The following is a 19,980-nucleotide window of genomic DNA, read 5'->3' as shown; positions in this document are numbered from 1 at the left end:
GTTTCCAAATCTTTTTTTTTTTTAATTACAAATCCAATTATTTTGTTTGCAAATCTTTTTTTTGTTTGTTTGCAAATCCATTTTTGGTTTGATTGAATAATAAAGACACAAATCTACCTCCACACATATACAGTAGAACAGTATGGGGAGAGATTTGTCTCAACAGTATTCACAAATTTCAGATTTTCAAATGTATTTTTTAGATTTTCAAATGTTTTTCAGATCCACAAATATATCCACAATTTCCACGTGTTTCATCATTTGTGTGTGTGTATTTATCATGAATTCTCACGTGTAAATCTTCAATTGTGGATTGAGCAAAGTGCGTTTGTGGATTGACCGGCATGTGCTTTCTTTCTTTTTTTTGAGACAAACATAACATAAACCCCTAAATCTACTGTTATAGGGAGGGGGAAGGGGTTCCAGCCCATGCCTTTAAACATGTCTATCCCTACCTAACCTCAATAGATCAAGAGACATTGGTTTTCTTTTTGTAATGTTTTGTGCAGTGCATATTTCCTCTTTACGTTCTCATTATTTCTGTTACTTTTAACCTTTTTAAAAGCCTCTTGTGGACAGGTGATGTAATTTAGCATATATGGTAAAACACTGAAAACAAAACATCTGGATTACCAATTGTGATGTCCGTATCAAATAAAGGGAATACATGGAAAAAAATCCCTCCACCTAACCCAAAAAATGCCAACATAGCTCCAAAGGTGTCATAATTTTGCAAACGACACTTGACAGCCTTTATGACACCTTATTCATGCTAATGACAGCATAATATCAGCTTTATGTATGAAACTTCAAGTAAATTGTTACCAAACATGATAGCACTTTAAATAAATTCTTTTTTATAGAAAAAAAGACAATATATTTACACCAAGAAGAAAAAAATCAACTGTTTTATTTACAAATGCATTATTTAAGATTAACTTCAGGACAAAACTAACACACACAAAATGTCATTGCATTGTGTCTGAGGCACTGCTTATGAGTCCACTCTCAGCAGCTTGGAAACATCTTCTATCCCCAACATGCAACATGTTTTATTGAATCATGTTTTGCAGGATGTAATGTTGGTTCACGAGTTGCTCGAAACCGCGTTTGAGCCCATGACGATGCTCTGTTTCTCACTGAGTGTCTTGACGACAGTGGCAACTGGAGACAGCAGCACTTTTCTTGAGATCCTCATTCTGCCGTCTGTTGGATCTCGTCCAAAGTACTTGACCTGCACGAAGAGCATTACTTAAATGTATCACTCTAAACACAAAAATCTACTTTTGACCAGAGGCAGACATACCTGTATCTCCTGTCCAACATCTAACCCCAAAGCGCTCGGATGATTGATCTAGAAGAACAAAATATGATGTTTCTTTTTGACGTTATGTTATGAAATGAGTTAAAAAAACAAACATGAACACAAACAGGTTTGACATAACTCACCCGCTTATGGTCCAGCTGTGAATTGTGCAGTAGCACTGCACTCATGTTGGGGTAAAGCTTCACCATCACACCAATGTCCCTACAACAAAAGGGGAAAAAAACACAACAGATGCTTCACAACTCAAGGCCTGGGGGCCAAATGCGGCCCTTTAGAGCAGTGTTTCTTAAATGGGGTTACGCAATGGCACTACAGGGGGTACTTTTGAGAGAGAGAGAGAGGGGAAAATTAACTAATTTTAATGTTTATTTTTCATTATAAATGACAATCATAAAGAATACCAGCAACTCACAAAATGACAACAAAAGCACACAAATTAAGGGAAAACATACTAAATAATAAAAAAATAACAAACCACAACAAAATACACAAAAATGACATTAAAAACAAACACACTAAGAGAAAAAGATACTTACTAATTGAGAAATAATACATAAGATCAGTGAAACACAAAATGACATAAGAAACAACCAAACAACAACAAAAACACACAAAATGAAAAAAAAACACACAAAATGATGATAGAAATTATCTTGATTAGAACAGGAACTGAAAATACAAAGGTCAGTCCTGGTCCCGCATCAGGAACGAGTAGACCGGAAATGATAAATACTATAGAAATAATATTCAGGAGGCACTAAATACCATTTCATTCACTTCTTTACAAATTGAGATTTGTTAAAATGTGTTATCACTCATTCATTCCACCATTATGATGTATGGTTGTTTTTCACAGAATTCTGAGTGAACTCTAGTTGTCCGACTTGCATTTAAAAGTAAGAAAAATGAAGTACTTGAGCCTAAAAAGTTTGAGAACCACTGCTTAGAGCATCCAATTCGGCCCACAGCAGAATGCGAAAAAGTCGCAGAAACCATTAACTATTGTGTACATTATCAACTATTTCAATTGTAAATATCTCAGCGAGATGTCTCCAAAATAATACAAATTCAATAAAACTCCACAATATTAGAAATCCCACAATTTCCTTCAAATTCTTCCACAAAATTCTCCCCAAATTACATAAAAATTGGCCACAAAAATCAAAAAATAAATTGAAAATTAAGATGCTGCAGTTATCGATATCAGTTATTGCTTTGATATCATTAGTGCCGTAAATATTTCATAATTTATTTATACGTGGAAGTGCAAACTAGAGCATAATAATCCTAGCATAAAATAAGCTTAAAAAGCTAAAATCTGCGGCCCACTTAAGATAAACTGCTCCGTTTTTGGCCCCTGAACTAAAATGAGTTTGACGGTCCTGCTTTACATAATTAAATACTTTAATTCTAATAAGGATAATGCAATTGAATATAAAACCTTATTTGAGTTGGATAGCACAGTAATTAGAATATTTGCATTTCCCAAAAAAAATGCAAGTGAGGATGCAGGTGCTGGCCCATGTCACACTGCAATAGCTTAATATTAGTATAGTATTAACAGTAGCATATAATTTACCTAACGTTAGCATAGCATTAGCTAGCATTAACCTAACACTAATATTAGCCTAACGGTAGCATTAACTTAACGCTAACATTAGCCTAATGCTAGCATTAACCTAAGGCTAACAATAGCCTAACGCTAACATTATCCTAACACTAACATTAGTCTAACATTAGCATAGCATTAGCCTAACGCTAGCATTAACCTAACGTTAGCATTGCCATTAACCTAATAGCATTAATCTAGTATTAGCATTAATCTAGTATTAACCTAGCTTTAGCATTAACCTAGCATTAACGTTAGTCTAGTACTGCCATTAACTTAGCATTAGCATTACCTAGCATTAGCATTAACCTAGCATAAGCACTATCCTAGCAATAAGGTTGAAAAAGTTGAAAGGGTTTGAAAAAGATTGAAAAAGCCTAAATTCCCAATGAATGGGAAAGAAAAAATGCAATAAGTCAAAAAGCTTAAAAGTTACAAATTATAAAAGTACAAGCATAGATCTCGGAAAATTTCTGAATTTTTTGGCCCATTGTCAAAATCGGACAAACAATGTAGGAGGAGTTAACGATGACGGAAGAAAAAAGGGATAACAATAGTGGATGTCTCCTACATCCTCACTTGTCAGCTTCTTCTGGGTTTGAAGAACCCATATTTAATTTGTGGAAGCCCAAAAACCATTCCTGAAATACTGATCAACAAGCTAATCAATGTAGAAAAAGTTGTTGTATTGTTACCTTATTTCTGTGATGGTGGCCTTGTAGATGGCACCAAACTCCAGCTGCTGCTCTTGCTGTGAAACAATACACACAGAATTACACATTTAAATACCACTAAAGCTAAAGCTAACAGCATCTCATGCATTTATTTCCTGTTTGTTCTTTTATAAGCAGGGTTTGAAATACCAGTCAAATATTATCTACGAGATGAAACGCCATGCTTCATTGTGAAAATGAGCGGTAATCGCTGCACTGATGAAGACTCACGTCATCCTTGCAGATCTCGTTAATGAACATTTGTGCTTTGTGCATGGCTGCTGGTCTGGGAGCGAACACAGAGAAGGTCTCCTCGTCCACCTGGCTGATCTTCACCCCTTAAAAAGAGAACACAATCAGCTTGAGCTTCTTTCTCTTTTTAAAATAACTTAAGTAGTGTGAGATCAAATTCTATATAACAAATTTGGCCCATTTTATGATGTTTTATTAATAATAAGGAAGTAGTCATCTGCTGATTACTAGAGATTAGTCTACATCTATGTCTAAAAGATATTCACAAATATATCCACAATTTACACGTGTTTTATCATTTGCGTGTGTGTGCATTTATCATGAATTATCATGTGTAAATCTTCAATTGTGCTTGCGTTACGTTTGTTTAAAAAATAAATGCACACGACGACTGATCCACAAACGCACTTTGCTCAAACCACAAGCACAATTGAAGGTTTACACATGATAATTCATGATAAATACACACACAAATGATAAAAAGCCCATGTAAATTGTGGATATATATGTGGATCTAGAAAACATGTGAAAATCTGAAAAATACATGAGGAAATCTGGAAAATACATGTGAAAACTGTGGATATATTTGTGAATATTTTTGAGACAAATCTCTCCCCACATGGATCCATGGAAACAACTTACATTGTGATGAAGAGATAAAAGACAAATAAAATAAGATTTATTGGGTTAAACAGCCAGAAATAAAGTAATTTAAGAAACAATTAATATTGGTTTAAATTACCATTGCAAAGCAAATAATTAATTGAAGTTTACAACTGAACGAATAAGATAAGGATCTATTTGTTCATTAATCCCTCAGCTTTGTATCACCTGTTTGGGCCTGAAGCCTGTTGATGTTTAATCCTCCTGGACCAATGAAGCGTGCTCGTCTGGACATGGGCACCTTAATAGTTTCTAAGTATCAGAAATCAGAAAAAAAACAGAGTATTCATGTTCATCAACCATGGTGAAAATACGTACAGGTACTTTCTTATTAAAATGAAAAACTAGTGCCACATTACCAATGCAAAGTAATTCAATGAATGTGGATGGTTGGACACATTATTGGAATATTGGTTTTAAGTAATAATTGCGTTTAGTTGACTCACAAACTATGCTGAATGTTGTTTGTTGATACGTGTAAAGTACATGTCAAAGATTTAATGTTTAAAGTCAGGAACTTTACTTTCTTTAAATCACCATTTCTATCATTTTTTATAAAAACACTCAGGATTGGGGTCAATTATAATTGTAATCGCGTAATTGATCATTTATAATTATAATTGTAATTTTGAAAATCTGTTGCTCCCGTAATAATAAATTAATTATAATTATAATTTAACACAAAGCTAAGGAACCATGTTACAGTTCTATGTACAGTTCTACACATATAGTATGTAGTTAATTATTAAAATAAGTTTCATATCAAGCTTTCCCACATTTTACCATTTAAAATATATAAATTAAGGGGTATACTGACACAAAAAAGGCTCAGATGCCCACACTAAAAAATATTAAAACCCATGTTTTCACTGATTAGGACGCCTAACAAGGTAACAAATAGATGGGAAATTAGATGATAGATAATTGTGTTTAGTGTATTTTACAGCTGATTTAGGACCCGTTAGCATAAGAGATGCTAACCGAAAGCTAACACAAGAGGAAGTTTTTATCAAGTATTTTATTTTGGGTTCAGTAATTGTGATTATTTGTAATTAAACTTTAGTAATTGAGTATGTAATTGTAATTGACTTTCAGTGGATAAAAATAACTGGAATGTAATTGTAAGTAAGAAAAAATGCTGGTAACTGTAATCATCATTGAATTGTAATTGAACATGGATAATTGAAAACAGTTGACCGACAAAAACAGAACGTACCAACCACAGGCCCGTTCTCCTTCCTGTGCGCTCGAGGTTTCACTATACATTTGTTCATGATCCCTAAGATCTCCCTCTTTGCCACTGGAAAAAACAACAATAATGAATGAAAAAGCAGTGAAGCAGCACAACATGCACTCAGTGCTGAGTCGCTACCTGTGGCCTGTTGGATGGCCTCCATCACCACCTTCAGAGGCAAACCAGGGATCTTCACATCAACCTGCAGGTAAGGAAAAGTTGGGTAGTGACTCATCATATCAGGTGATTAGCAGCTATATAATAGTGTGTATATAACTATTAAAACTCACAATGAAAAAGTGAAAACAGATACTTACAGTATTTCAATTATGAGTTTTTTTTTTATTGTTGACATTTTTGACTTTGATTAAATCTGCTTTCTCTTTCAAATGATCAACTTAAACTTTAAGCAATGATTCATTTATTCTCGCTGTTGGTAAAAGCGACACATCGACTATATATATTTATTTTTTTACTGCATTTTAGTTTAACTTTGTAAAATATAAATCAAGTTAAAGTATAGAAATATGGTATGGAAGAGGATTAAAAAAACACAGCTACTGAAAGAATAAAAAAAGACAAAAAACAACAGAGCTTGCAGTGGAAGAAAAAAAAAATTGTAATCTTAAAGGGGACATATCATGCTAAATCCACTTTTTTAGCCCTTAAATGCATTTTGTTGTATATTTACAGTGCTTAGAAGTACAGAAAAAATCAAATTAGTCTCTTCAGGTGCTCCGTAGATATCTTTATATTCTGTTTTGCTCATATTTTTCAATCTGTTTCGATTTTTCTATTCTCTATTACGTTTTTTGAACTATTACATCACAGTATTTGCAGCGGAACTGCCAAATTAGTACATCAACTCCAGGTCCAACACTTCGAGCAATCCGCCATTTTTATTTCTCGCTTTTGTTTTGTAGTCCAAGCTCAAGGATGCCGAAGTTACGAGAGGATAAGTCAAACTGTTCGGTTGTTGGATGTAGTAACCCACACGCTTCATTACACCGTCTCCCAGCATCAGAACCTTTTCAAAGTGCCTGGTTGAGTTTTATTTTTCATGGAAATGTACCCACATCTGTGGGTAAGGTCATTTTTGTGTGCGCGAAGCACTTCCAGGATGACTGCTTCTGCAACCTCCACCAGTATAAAGAAGGATTTGCCGAAAGACTTTGTCTGATTGAGGGTTCAATTCCTTCTATCTTTGGAGACGACGAACAGAGCACTTTGGTAAGCTGTAAATAACGCTAAAAAGTGTGATAAGACGTCCCTGTCATTGTTTTGTTAGCATTAGCAGTTGCACCGTCTTCAGACTTCATATGTTAGCGCTGTGTGCTCGTTTTAGATCCTTGATGATATGGCCTACGTGATTTAATTTAAGTCTAAAGTTTTCATTAGTCATTTCATTTTGCCGTTTTTGTCTTTGAAAAGACTGTATTAAAATGCATTTCGTGACGTTAGCTTGGCGCTAGCGTTAGCTCGGTGCTTGTGTTAGCTCACTTGTTAGGGTTCTGCAGGTTCATCATCTTAATTTTCATCTCGCTCCACTGGGTCAGACTCTGGCTCAAACATGTAAGGCTGGATGGACAAGTCTAACGTTGTTGACATTTTGTAAATAACCTCTGAATAAAAAGTTTATGCGCCGCTACATAGCCGTATCTCTTCTATCAAACTACAAAAATGGCCGAGCAGGGTGGAGTTGAACCGAGTGTCACCTGAAGAGGGGTGGGGTATGGAGTGTCTCATTTGCATTTAAAGAGACCGCACCAAAACGAGTTGCTCTCAGAAGCACATCAGAAAAGGGGTAGAAAAGGGGCCTGTGGAGCTATAATAATGAGGAATTCAGACCCAAGCATTGCAGTTCCGCTTTATATAGACCACAACTATATGATTTATATGTAAAAAGGAAGGATTTAAAACCATGATATGTCCCATTTAATAATTTTTTTACATTTTTACTAGACTTTATTTTTTTGTCTTCCAGTGGCCCTAATCCTCTTCTGTAAATTTGAGATTGTGTGATGTTTCAATAAAAATAAAAAGTAATTAAAAAATCTCAAAAATCTATTTAAATTTTTCCGAAATATAAGGCGACCCCATTTAAACTTCAGGTGACCCCAGATGGGGTCTGGGCCCAAGGTTGAAAAATACTGATTTAGTAGTGCCTGGATAGATTTATTTCTGTAGTTTTTATCCCTTCCGGACATTTTATTTGAATTTTTTTTTCTCTCTCTCAAGTACCCCCTGTAATGCCACCACGTACCCATAGGGGTACACGTACCCCCATTTGAGAAACAATGCCTTAAAATACAATGCTAGTTTGGAACATACTTAATTAACTAACTTTTGAAATATTTTGCTTGGCAATTTCTCTTTTTTTTGTGAATGAATAATGTAGATTGTAGAATAAATTAATAAATTAAAATGCATAAATTAAGAGGTGTGTAAAACATCAACAATTAAAATTATCCTAAGTTTATATTTAGGGTGAGGTTTCTTCTTTCTTTAGCATCTTAATTTATTTACATGCACATTTTAAAAAGCAATAAAGTAACTTTGTTCAAATACAAACACATTGTTAACCTTGCCAGCTATGAATCAAATTTTTGCAATTTAAAAAACTGTTCCAACATTCATTAATTTCCCGATGTATTTTCTTTATTTAAATTATTATATTCATCATCTAATGTTGAAAGAAATTAATCTTCTAATCTTGTACCTGTAAAGCAGTGATGCCTTTGTTGGTTCCAGCCAATTTAAAGTCCATGTCACCGAGATAATCCTCGATTCCCTTTTAGGACAGAGTTGTTACATTTCAAACAACTGGACAAGTGAAATGATATCAGATAAAACAGCTTTTTCTGCCATGTTTTCATCATAAATAGTAGTTAGAACAGTGTTACCAAGATGTCTGTCAGTAATCTGTAATCCTCAATCTCAGTGGGTTTCTCTGGGTTAGCTTTAGAGATCAGTCCGATGGCTACGCCAGCCACTGCAGCAGAAATGGGAACACCTGAACACACACAAAAACAACAACAACAATGCATTATTAAAATAAAAAATAAAGCACAACTAGTGAAGATTAAATTATTAGACATTCTGCTTATTTGTAAATTTGCCTTGTGTAAGAAAACACTCAAATAGTCTAATTAATGAAACAAAGGCCGATTTCGGGTTTTAAAAGAACCCACAAATATGGTATTTAATCAAAAGAACCCACAAAAAATGCATTTAATTAAAATAACTCACAAATATAGTATTTAATTAAAAGAACCTACAAATAAAATATTTAATTAAAAAAAAAAAAAAACCCACAAATATAGTATTTAATTAAAAGAACCTACAAATACAGTATTTAATTAAAAGAACCCACAAATATAGCATTTAATTAAGAGAACCCACAAATATAGCATTTAATTAAGAGAACCCACAAATATAGTATTTAATTAAAAGAACCTACAAACGTAATACTTAATGACAAGATTGGCTATTTAATAAACAACTTTCCAAAGCATCATTATATTTTGGGGGAAAAAAAAGGCGAGGTGATGCATTAATAACTGATTAACCAGTTAAATGAGAGAAAAGTTAATTTTTTTAGTATGATTATATTAAATTTAAAGCCACTTACTATTTATCTGACTGATTAAAACCATACAACCAAGTTTCTAGAAGACAAAAGTACATTAATGTATGATACACAAATACACTGGAACAGAAAAGAACCTCAAGCTAACTAAAAGTTTAGCATAGCATTGTAGGGTTCTTGCCAGCACTGTTGAGCGTAGGAGCCCCGATGTTGTAATTTTGCCCCTCTACAGAGCAATGGCGCCCCCTACGCTCCGTTTTCAGCAACGTAGGAGGGATTTCCTGTAGTTTTTTCCTCTTTTAATCGTAAAAACCATCGTAATAATTGTTGCACACTTGGACACTAAAAAGACTTCCAGGCATACATGGGTTTTTTTTAACACACATACATCAGCCGCACCGTCTATTTAATACAGGCGATCTGCTCGGATGCCCCTGTCTTTAACTGAGGACCCCGAGGACCCCTGCCGCCACTTAGCTGCCCCTGACATAAACAGTGCTTCAACCACACGTAGCGTGTAGCGACACATGAAGCTGCTCGTCATGTTTAGAACTCGTAACAAATCATCCTACATGCACGCACAGTGCACGGATGTGAATACCGTCTGGTTGAAACATGTTCGGGCTTTAAGAGACATCAGTTTCCTTCTGGTCGGACGGGTACGGGCCGTGTTCTCTCGGGCCGGGTCTTCTTTTTTTGGACTAATTTAAGCCCTACTGTGTGCATCATTCGCGTATGTGTGTGTTCCAATATTACTGCAGGTCGCACATAATACCTCATTTAAATTATAAAACCGCATCTTTCGAATCAAATGTTATTTCTTGTCTCTACAGTGTCTGTGAGTATTTATACCAAGCATGAGTAACTTTATAACTGTATTCATTATAACTCTTCACCAATTCAATAAATTACTTTAAGCTTTAAAGTAAGCCTGGAACAAAGATTAAAAAAAACAACAAAAAACCCCAACTTTAGCTTTACTTCACTAAATTTGGTCCTCAAAGAGTTAAACATTTCAAAATGTTCCGTGCCAGTGGCGCTCACTCTCATGCCACAAGATCTCCCTATGCTGTGAAAAATTCCTGGTGAGAAGCCTTGCATTGATTATCTGCTGTCTTACCTGCATCCATGAGAGCCAGACTACCTCCACAGGCTGAAGCCATCGAGGACGAACCTGCAGGAATTTAAAGATTTAAGTTACAATGAAGCAAAACTGGATCCCAGACGTTGTTACCATATGTTTAAAAACTGACCGTTTGACTCCAGCACCTCGGCAGTGACCCTGATGGTAAAGGGGAAGTCTTTAGGAATCACAGGCCTCAGGGATTTCTCAGCCAGCGCTCCTACAAGAACACAACAGACAACACACTTCAGACATTAGGCTCTGAAAATAACTAATAAGAGGACGACGTGGACAACAAACCGTGTCCGAGCTCTCTCCTGCTCATACGTCCGACCTTTCCAATCTCATTAGTTGCATATGGAGGAAACTGAAATCAGAACAATAATAAACTTAATTGGTTAATTTCAAAACGAGTAATAAACCTACAAAAGATGTAATTTAGTTTTAAGTGTATATTAGAAATTAAAATAGTTTTAAGTTTTACTCACTTCATAATGAAGCATGAAGTTTTGTTCTTCGACGCCTCTGCAGAAACAGAACAATCAGAATCAGCTCTTATTGTTGTTTGAATCTATGTTAAAGCAGAACTAAGTAACTTTTTCTCCTTTATACATCCTTTTCATAGTTCCTGTGAGGGTAATACAAGTGTTTTTGGGGTGATTGGGGGTCTTTCATCCCCCCCCGTTGTCTCTGGCCAGAAAACCACACTTGCAGCACACACAAATATCTATCCATCCATCTTCAGAGCCGCTTACTTGTCTCTCTTCCTCATACTGTTCACATGGTCACATGGGACTATATGTGTGAAAGCACCCTTAGTGTCACTGTTGTATTAGGATCTTTCAGTGATCGGGTGCCACCGTCTTGGGAGAGCAAAGGTGTGCGTGTAGCTGTGGCGTGGGGCAGGCGGTGAGGGGTGCGGTGTGTTTACGACAGTGACATAAACAAAAGGGACCTTTAGGGGGAGCACTAAGCACAAGTTACTTAGTTCTGCAAGATCATTTGTTTACCTCAAAGCTGTGGTGATGTCATCTGCTTTAATGCTGGACTCCAGTGAACCAAATGTGATGCTACACAACACCTGCACAAAAATAAATTCACTACAATTTACATTTACTTTATCAAAAACAAAACCTGATTATATGATAGCCTTGTTATTAAAAATAAAAATGTAATTAAACCCAAAATGTTACAACTGGTCAATAATAATGCTAGGCTAATGCTAAAACTAGGTTAATGTGAATGCTGAGCTAATGCTAGGCTAATGCTAATTAATGCTAAGCTAATGCAGTCCAACGCAAATATTCTAGTAACTTTTTTTTTATTACAATTCGGGCTCAGCACTTTTTTTACATTATTGGCCATTTAAATTTAATATAATTTCATTTCATTTCATTTAAAAGTTGCAACGTTTCGGGTTTCTTACATTTTTCTTAAGAACAATTTGAGTCGTATTACATTTCGGGTCATTGTTACATAACAATATTTGTACCAGCCTGGTATCATGTGCTATTGTCCTGTGGGCTAACATGGCTCAGGTGGTAGAGGAGGTTGTCTTCTAAACAAGAGGTTGGGGCAAGACACTGAACTCTAAATTGCTCCCAGTGGTTGACCAGCGCCTTGCATGGCAACTCAGTCCCATTGGAGTTTGAATGGGTGAATGAAAAGCGCTTTGAGACTCTTTAGTGTAGGGATAAAGCGCTATATAAATCAAGTCCATTTACCATTTATCTTAATTCTATGTTTCTGTGTGTGTGGGTTTGTGTGATGTTGTTGGGGTTTCCTGTGGATTGTTTGCGTGGGGTATTTTTTATTTTATGTAAAGTTTTAATGATGTAAAGCACATTGACTTATATTGTATATATGAAAAGTGCTCTAGAAATAAAGTTTGATTGATTGATTGATATCGGGCTCTAACAAGGCTTCTTTTAAATTCTGCTTTTTGGCATCAGTTGATTCTTTAAAGTCCTCACATACCTGTGTTTGGCCTCTCTGAAACAGCGCTGAGCCATGCAGTCGTTTAAAAAGGTCAATCTCGCAAGAAATGTCTCTCAAAGCGTTTAATTCCCGGCCATCACACCTAAAGAATAATATATGAAAACAATATTTAATACATTACGTATTATCACATGTTGGGTCAGTGAAACGTTAAACACAGACCGCTCCCACCTTCTGTATTCATTCAGCACCAAATCTCTGAAGATTTCTTTGCACACAGCGTTGAAAGCCTCCATCACCTCGTAAGGCTCAGCCTCAGGAAAGTTTTCTACACGTACAAAAACACGTTATTGACAATGGAAGTATTTGGCAACAACTTCTTAGCAAGACAACACTTGGAACCTTTTAGATCCTCTTCAGTCTCCAGGCGAATTTTGTTAATAGCTTCATCTCTTGAAATCTATGACAAGGTTGAAAAAACATGACAGCATGGTTCATTTGTTTCAGATTAGTAAAGATCAGCGGTTCCCAACCTTTTTATTGTTGTGACCCCATTTTTATATCACAAATATCTGGTGACCACAGAGACATTTGTTGTATGGTGTTACAAGTACAGAGGATTAGTGCACAAAGTGACAATATGCATTTTATTTCAACTAGAGTTATATTTGAGAAAATTAAAGTACAGAAATACAGTTGTTTGAGATTGTGTATGTGGTGTTTTAATTTGAAAAAATTAATTATTTAAGCTCTTTGAGCATTCTGCCTCTTCATATATCTCTGTGATCATGTGTATTGTTTTTTAATTGTGCAAAATAGATAAACATATATAAAGAAATTACAATTTTTAAATAAAATTTAAAAACATGCATTTTTTTAAAGAAATAATTTAAAAAAACATTTTAAAATGTCTGTTTTTTGTTGTTTTTCAAAATGTATATGTTTTTCTTATTAAAACTTAAAGACAATATTTTAGAGATATCATACGTTACCTTTTTATGGGTGTAATCTGTGAAAACTGCACGAATCCTCTCTGAAGACACTCTGCAATGGTTTAAAAAGTTCCAAAACAAGATATTATAAAGACTGACAGATCAGTGGTATGTTATACAATATCTATAACAAGCTAAGTGTAATTATTAGCTCATCTTGCCTCCGCACATGCTCCACTATGTCAGCCGGTGGAGAAAACAACTTGACAGGAGAACGTTTGACGACCTTATGCTGCCGTGCCATCTGCTGGATGGCGTGGATGATCTGCTGTGTGTGTTTCACTCCCACCTTCACCGCGTGGCAGAAGTCCTGCTGCAGCACGTTTTCTGCAGAAGCCTCGATCATCACTGGAAGATAGAGAGTTGTTCACGTGAGATACGACAGCAGTGGGATGAATCCTCCACAAAAACCTTTTACTGGGACGCTAAAAACTGCAAATGTTAAGCTACGACAAGATAACACTATTAAAAACTGTTTTTGCTCAAAACTATCTGTTAAGAATGAAAGCATGGGAACCATTTTTTAAAAATGTGTTTTTATGACAGAAAGGGCACAAAAACATAAAAGAAAATGCAGAAATATGATGAAAACTTTATATCTATGGTTAGGTCTGGAGTTGTTGAAAATATCTGATGAAAAAAAAAGTGGGAAAAAATATTGATATATGACATTTTGAAGACACTTTAATGAAGGGTACCACTTTGGTACCCAAGCTTAAAGAGATTCGTTTTTTTTCAAAAAATGCTCATAACTCTAAAAGTAATAATGCCTCAAAATCATTGTTCCTGTCAAATATTGATTTTCTTTGCGTCATTTTCTTTGCATAGCATTAGATTTAGAAAACATTTGTAGATATTACCACTCAGTGAAATGACAACTTTCTGTTACTATAGTTGGAGAACTTCTCAACTTACCCACTTGACTGCTGGGAGCTCCGGCCACAATCATATTCAGAGTGCTTAAAGCCATCTCTGCTCTCGTAGGGTTAATCAACATCTCTCCATCTACCATTCCTACACGCACAGCCCCTAAAATACACACAACCACCACAAAAAAAAAAATATATATATATAAATCACCACAACACATTCTCAACACAGCAAACAATCACGATTAATTAATCAACATTTAGAGCTGGAGTGTCAAACTCATTTTCACTCAGGAGACAAATACTGAGTAATTTGATATTTAGTGGGCCACGGATTTTAAGTTGCAGAAAAAAAGCGATTTCCACATTCTTGTGCCCTAGTTTGCACTTCCACATGTAAATGATACTAATGTACATCCAAGCAATAAATGACAGATTTGAGTCCCTTCAGGATCTTCACTTATGAGATCAATTTTTGTGTAAGTTTTTAAATGTATTTATCCATTCATCTCTCCATGTTTGCATATGTCATCAAAGGTTAACGCTACATGTAGTGCTATCTTTTCTTTTTGACAGCAATGCAGGGCCATCTATTAGGGGGAATAAAGGGGAGAGCTGTTTGGGGCCCTTCCATAAAGTCAGCAAAAATGATGGTCCATTGTTCTATGAATCTGTGATAACCACATTTATTTATTTATCTGAATAATATCCAATGTTATCCAGGAAGTTTAGTATTATTTGTGCCATAGTATATAGTCATCGTAAAGATGTAAATCCTTGTTTTAATCAGAAATAAAATGGATTAAAAGTGACCAAAAATCAGAAATTGGTTGAAGGTTGCAAATTGTTGATAATGGAATTAAAAAATGTAGGGAAAATTAGTTTAAACTGGCACATAATGGGCCTTACAAATTGTGACATTAGGTGGGAAAAGTGGTGGAAAGAAGAGGCATTGGAATTTAATGGAGAAGTGGCAGAAATGGGAGTAATGTAGTAAAAATGCACTAAAAGGAGCAAAAATATGGCAAGAAAAAGTGATGAAAATAGGTTAAAAATAAACACAAATGGGTTGAAATTGTCCAGAAAATATTCTTAGTTTCTTGATATGAAGGCACCTCCGGACTTAGAGTTTGACACGTGATTTGGAGCCAAATCTACTCACCAATTGGTCCATTCCAGGGAATATCAGACAGCGACAAAGCTGCAGAGGCTTCAAAAAGACAGATCTTTAATACTAAATCTATAAATACATGCATGAATCATCAATGTTGTAGTTTTTACCTCCATTAATAGCCAGCACATCAGGATCATTTACATCATCAACTGTCAGCAGGTTGCACATTATCTGTATGAGACATTTATTCACACAAACAGAAAAAATATAGATGTGTTTTTCAAACAGCTACTAAACAAAAAAAGATGCAGTTTGTTTTAAACGTAACTGACCTGAGTATCATAAAAGTAACCTGCGGGGAAAAGAGGTCTGATCGACCGATCTGAAAAACAACGATATGAGAGTCAGAGTGAAAAACACAAAACAATATAAAGTGCAAATATTGTCTAAACCAGTGGTTCGCAACTGTTTCAGCCCACGACTCCCAAAATCAAGGCCCCAGAGACCGGGGACCCCCACTGTATCTGAAGGTGGTTGAACACAGACATGAACATTTAAGAACAGTCATGTGGAGACAGGGTCATCTATAAGGGGAAATAAAGGGGAGAGATTTTTGGGGCCCATTCATAAAGTCAGCAAAATGATGGTCCATTGTTCTATGAATCTGTGATAACCACATTTATTTATTTATTCATCTGAATAATATCCACTGTTCTCCAGGAAGTTTATTAACATTATTTGTGCCATAATATATAGTCATCTTAAAGATGTAAATCTTTGTTTTAATCAGAAATAAAATGGGTTAAAAGTGACCAAAAATAGTGGAAAATGGCGTGAAATTGGATTGAAATTTGTTAAAAGTTGCAAATTAGAGTGGACAAAAATGAACAGAAAAAGTGGTAAAAAGGGTTCAAAGTAGGGCTGGGAGATACCTCAAGATTTGAGATAAATCAAGTTTTCTATTTTGGAGATATAAAAAATGACAATATTGCTTATATCAATATATACTGTATATATATATATACAGTATATATTTATAGCTTATTTTGTATCAAAATACAAGTTTCAGGAGTGGCTGATTTTGTTACTTCTCAGAAAAGCACACAGTTAGATTAAGTGCTACTTAACCCAGACCATCCCCTAAATGAGCAAAACTACAGAATTCACTCACACGTGGTGTCCCTAAAAGGCGAAAAAGCCAAACATATTGTGCAGCTGTGTGGCATTTTTCATCAGCAAATTTAACCCAAAATGTTGTTTCTGGTCAGACTTTATTTGAAATAAAATGATCGAGATTTATATTGTATATCGACATTTTGAGAAAAATTATCAAGATATGAGTTTTGGTCCATATCGCCCAGCCCTAGTTCAAACAAAGCATCAATATTGGAACAATTAGTTTAAACTGGCAAATAATGGGCATGACAAATCGTTAATGTGGTTAAATTGGCAAAAATAAGCATGTAATATGGTATAATGAGGTTAAAAGTGACAATAATGGGGCAACATATGCAACATTAGGTGAAGAAAAGTGGTGGAAAGGATTAATAAGTGCCAAGAATGTCTTGAAAGTAGAAAAAATGTGCAGAAAAGGCATTGAAATTTGATAGAGAGGTGGCAGAAATGGGAGTAATGTAGCAAAAATGCATTAAAAGGAGCAAATATATGAAAAGAAAAAGTGATAAAAATAGGTTAAAATATGGCAAGGTTGGTGTAGTCGCAGAAAAATGGTAAAAGTAAGTTAAAATGGGCTCAAAAATATTCTGAGTTTCTTGAAAGCATCTGGGGACCAACTGCCAGTGTCTCGCAACCCCAAGGTTGAGAACCCCTGGTTTAACGCTCTCCAGTCAGCTCACCAATGAGTCGACTGGTGAGGATCTCGCTGTCAGAGGTGCCGAGCTCTCGCCTCAGGTAGTTGTTGGGAATCAGACTGGCGGCGGCTGCTTTCTGTCTGTAGTCCACCTGTCCATCAAAGTCAATAATGGTTCAACACTGGAATCCAGCACAACATGAAGTGATGATACGTACCACAAGTGGCATGAACTGTGAGGGAGAGGGTTTGGTTCTGCTAATGGCCGTCACCATCACAGATGTGTCTTGCATCTACAGAGAGAAAAAACCAACGTCACATCAGAATTTTATTATTTAAAGCCATTTTTTTTCCATCTCGTAAGTCTTATGAAAGAGAATTCTTGCACAACAACTGGTACCAGTTAGAGAAGGTCAAAGAGCATACCACAAATATTAATATTATATTTACTAGTTTAGTTTACGCTAATTTTGTGTCTTATGTTATAAGCCATTAAAAACAAACCAATTCATGAGTCATTTTCTGTAACAACAAGGGACAAAAATTGTCAATTATTTCCATATTTTAATGCAACAAATTTTGCATTCATTGGCCATTTTGCATTCGTGTTGTGACCTTTTTGCATTTGTGTTCATTTCTTTAAATGCATTCACCTGACACTTCCCGGCCACCGGGTTTCCGCAACGGAAGTGTTTCCGACGGACCGGTATTACAGACGGACACGTTTCTGGCGGATGTTTTTAACTCTCCAGAACAGTTAAGAACAAGAAGAAGACATCGAAACGCGTATGAAAGTAAGTGAAAGTTGATTAGGATACTCTTATATTTTTCATATCAGGCCATCACATCATAATACCCGTCCGACTGTAATACCGGTCCGTCGGAAACACTTCCGTTGTGGCCGGTTTGCATTCGTGTTGTGACCTGTTTGCATTTGTGTTCGTTTCTGTAAATGCATTCACCTGACACTTCCCAGCCACCGTAGAACCTAACCAAAATGATAGATGGAATATTAATAAATGACATCTCCGTTTAATACTAACGACAACATCCACCCAGAAACATATGCAAACACATGCAAAAAAATAAAAATAAAACTGAATAAATAAATAAATAAATATGTTCAGAGTATTTTATTATATAATACATTATAAATTAAGCAGTGCACTTATGGTTTGAGGCAAGAGTAGACTTATGAACCAAATACTTTTTAAATAGTGAAAAAGGTTAGTGTATATACATGAGTAGTAATAATAATAATAATAATAATAATGAGTACCTGCACTACAGCCGATCCATCAGCAAATCTGGCAAACTTTCCAGAGGAGATCTCAAGTTTCCTACAGAAACAAAAAGAAGTAATCAGTCACTTTCTTCCCGCTGTACCTTCTTTTATACATACTTAATTCAATTCAACTTTATTTATATAGCGCAAATTACAACAATAGTCATCTCGTATGGGGAGAGATTGGTCTCAAGAACATTCACAAATACTGTATATCCTAAATTTTCACATGTGCTTTTCAAATCCACTAATACATCCTCAATTTACATGTGTGTTTTTCAGATACACAAATGTATCCATCATTTACACGTGTTTTATTATTGAAAGTGTCCAAAGTTACATGGTTAAGATGAACGTAGCCATAGCGCCATATCATTTTTTTTCTTTTTAGACACATTTAACACTGCAAATTCCACCTTTATAAATACATATCTGACAATAAATAAACATCTTAGGGTTTTTCCTGGGTTAGTGCTAGAATAAAAGGGTTCGCCGGGTATCTAAAAATAAATATGAGCTAAAATAAAACTGACGGAACTTTAAGTCACGCGGTGCATCCATCACGTGACCTACACTGGCCAATGAGGGGCGCTGCGTATGCATAGCGTATACGTCTATGGATACGCTTAACGTATCAATAGCCATGGCCTTTATTTTTCAAGACAAATGTAACGCAAGCACAATTTACACATTATATTCCATGATAAATACACACACACAAATGCTAAAACACGTGTGAAAACTGTGGATATATTTGTGAATATTTTCGAGGCAAATCTCTCCCCAAACAGGAGAACGTGTGTGTGAACTATCATGTCTGTCCACTGATGTAAAACACACTCACTTGTCTCCGAGCTCCACGGTTATTCTCTGGTGGTTGCTGTTTCTGCTGTAAACACACTGGTGGTTTAACCGGACGGAGAGGCGGAGAGTCGACCGACTCAGTTTGAAAAGAAACGACATGTTTTAAAAATGAAATAACGTCCGGATGGATATCTGTGGATAGTCGGACCGGGTACTTTCTACTGTCCAAGTTTACATGTGGGGGCTACCATGACAGTTTTTCATCAGCAGCAACGTGACGTAACTGTGCGTGTCCTCTGATTGGACAAACACTGGGTTGAACGTCAACGTCACGACGTAGTCTTCTTCTTATGTTTCTTTTGGGGTTTTTTTTGACACTTGGCAAACTTTAAAAGCGTATTACCGCCATCTAGTGGATTCTAGGTGGACCAGAATTTAAGAGGACCAAAACAATGGAAATTTTAGTTATTATCAGTATCACTTACACATTTATTATATTACTGTATTCATTCAATTGGTTTCTGGGCTCAAATGAAATTAAATACTTAAAACGCAGGAATAATAATACTCAATTTAATTGCAAATTTTATTTGCTGATGTCTGTTTGGATTTTCTATTACTCTTAAATGAAATAGCAATTTAGAGATTCAAAAAACAG

At 35.5% G+C, this 19,980-nt stretch overlaps 1 protein-coding gene across 1 annotated transcript; it reads right to left on the bottom strand.

The window, feature by feature from the left end:
• Nucleotides 1–890: 890 nt before the first annotated feature.
• On the bottom strand, nt 891–19,481 carry pnpt1 (polyribonucleotide nucleotidyltransferase 1). Its single transcript, XM_028468411.1, has 28 exons — nt 19,363–19,481; nt 18,513–18,573; nt 17,452–17,526; nt 17,280–17,385; nt 15,756–15,805; nt 15,591–15,654; nt 15,472–15,519; nt 14,356–14,469; nt 13,602–13,788; nt 13,441–13,492; nt 12,851–12,908; nt 12,680–12,776; nt 12,488–12,590; nt 11,521–11,591; nt 10,999–11,035; nt 10,811–10,877; nt 10,641–10,730; nt 10,508–10,561; nt 8,702–8,811; nt 8,518–8,589; nt 5,937–6,000; nt 5,781–5,864; nt 4,733–4,816; nt 3,881–3,987; nt 3,632–3,687; nt 1,450–1,528; nt 1,307–1,354; nt 891–1,234 (listed from the first exon to the last, which is right to left on the bottom strand). Exons 1-28 carry the CDS (start codon nt 19,479–19,481, stop codon nt 1,088–1,090), a joined length of 2,304 nt encoding a protein of 767 aa, XP_028324212.1. The 3' UTR covers nt 891–1,087.
• Between the last annotated feature and the right edge of the window lie 499 nt (nt 19,482–19,980).

This window comes from Gouania willdenowi, chromosome 15 (genome assembly GCF_900634775.1).
Source record: "Gouania willdenowi chromosome 15, fGouWil2.1, whole genome shotgun sequence".
Classification (NCBI taxonomy): domain Eukaryota; kingdom Metazoa; phylum Chordata; class Actinopteri; order Blenniiformes; family Gobiesocidae; genus Gouania; species Gouania willdenowi.
Note: the sequence above shows the minus strand (reverse complement) of the source record. Positions and strands in the feature narration are given on the sequence as shown.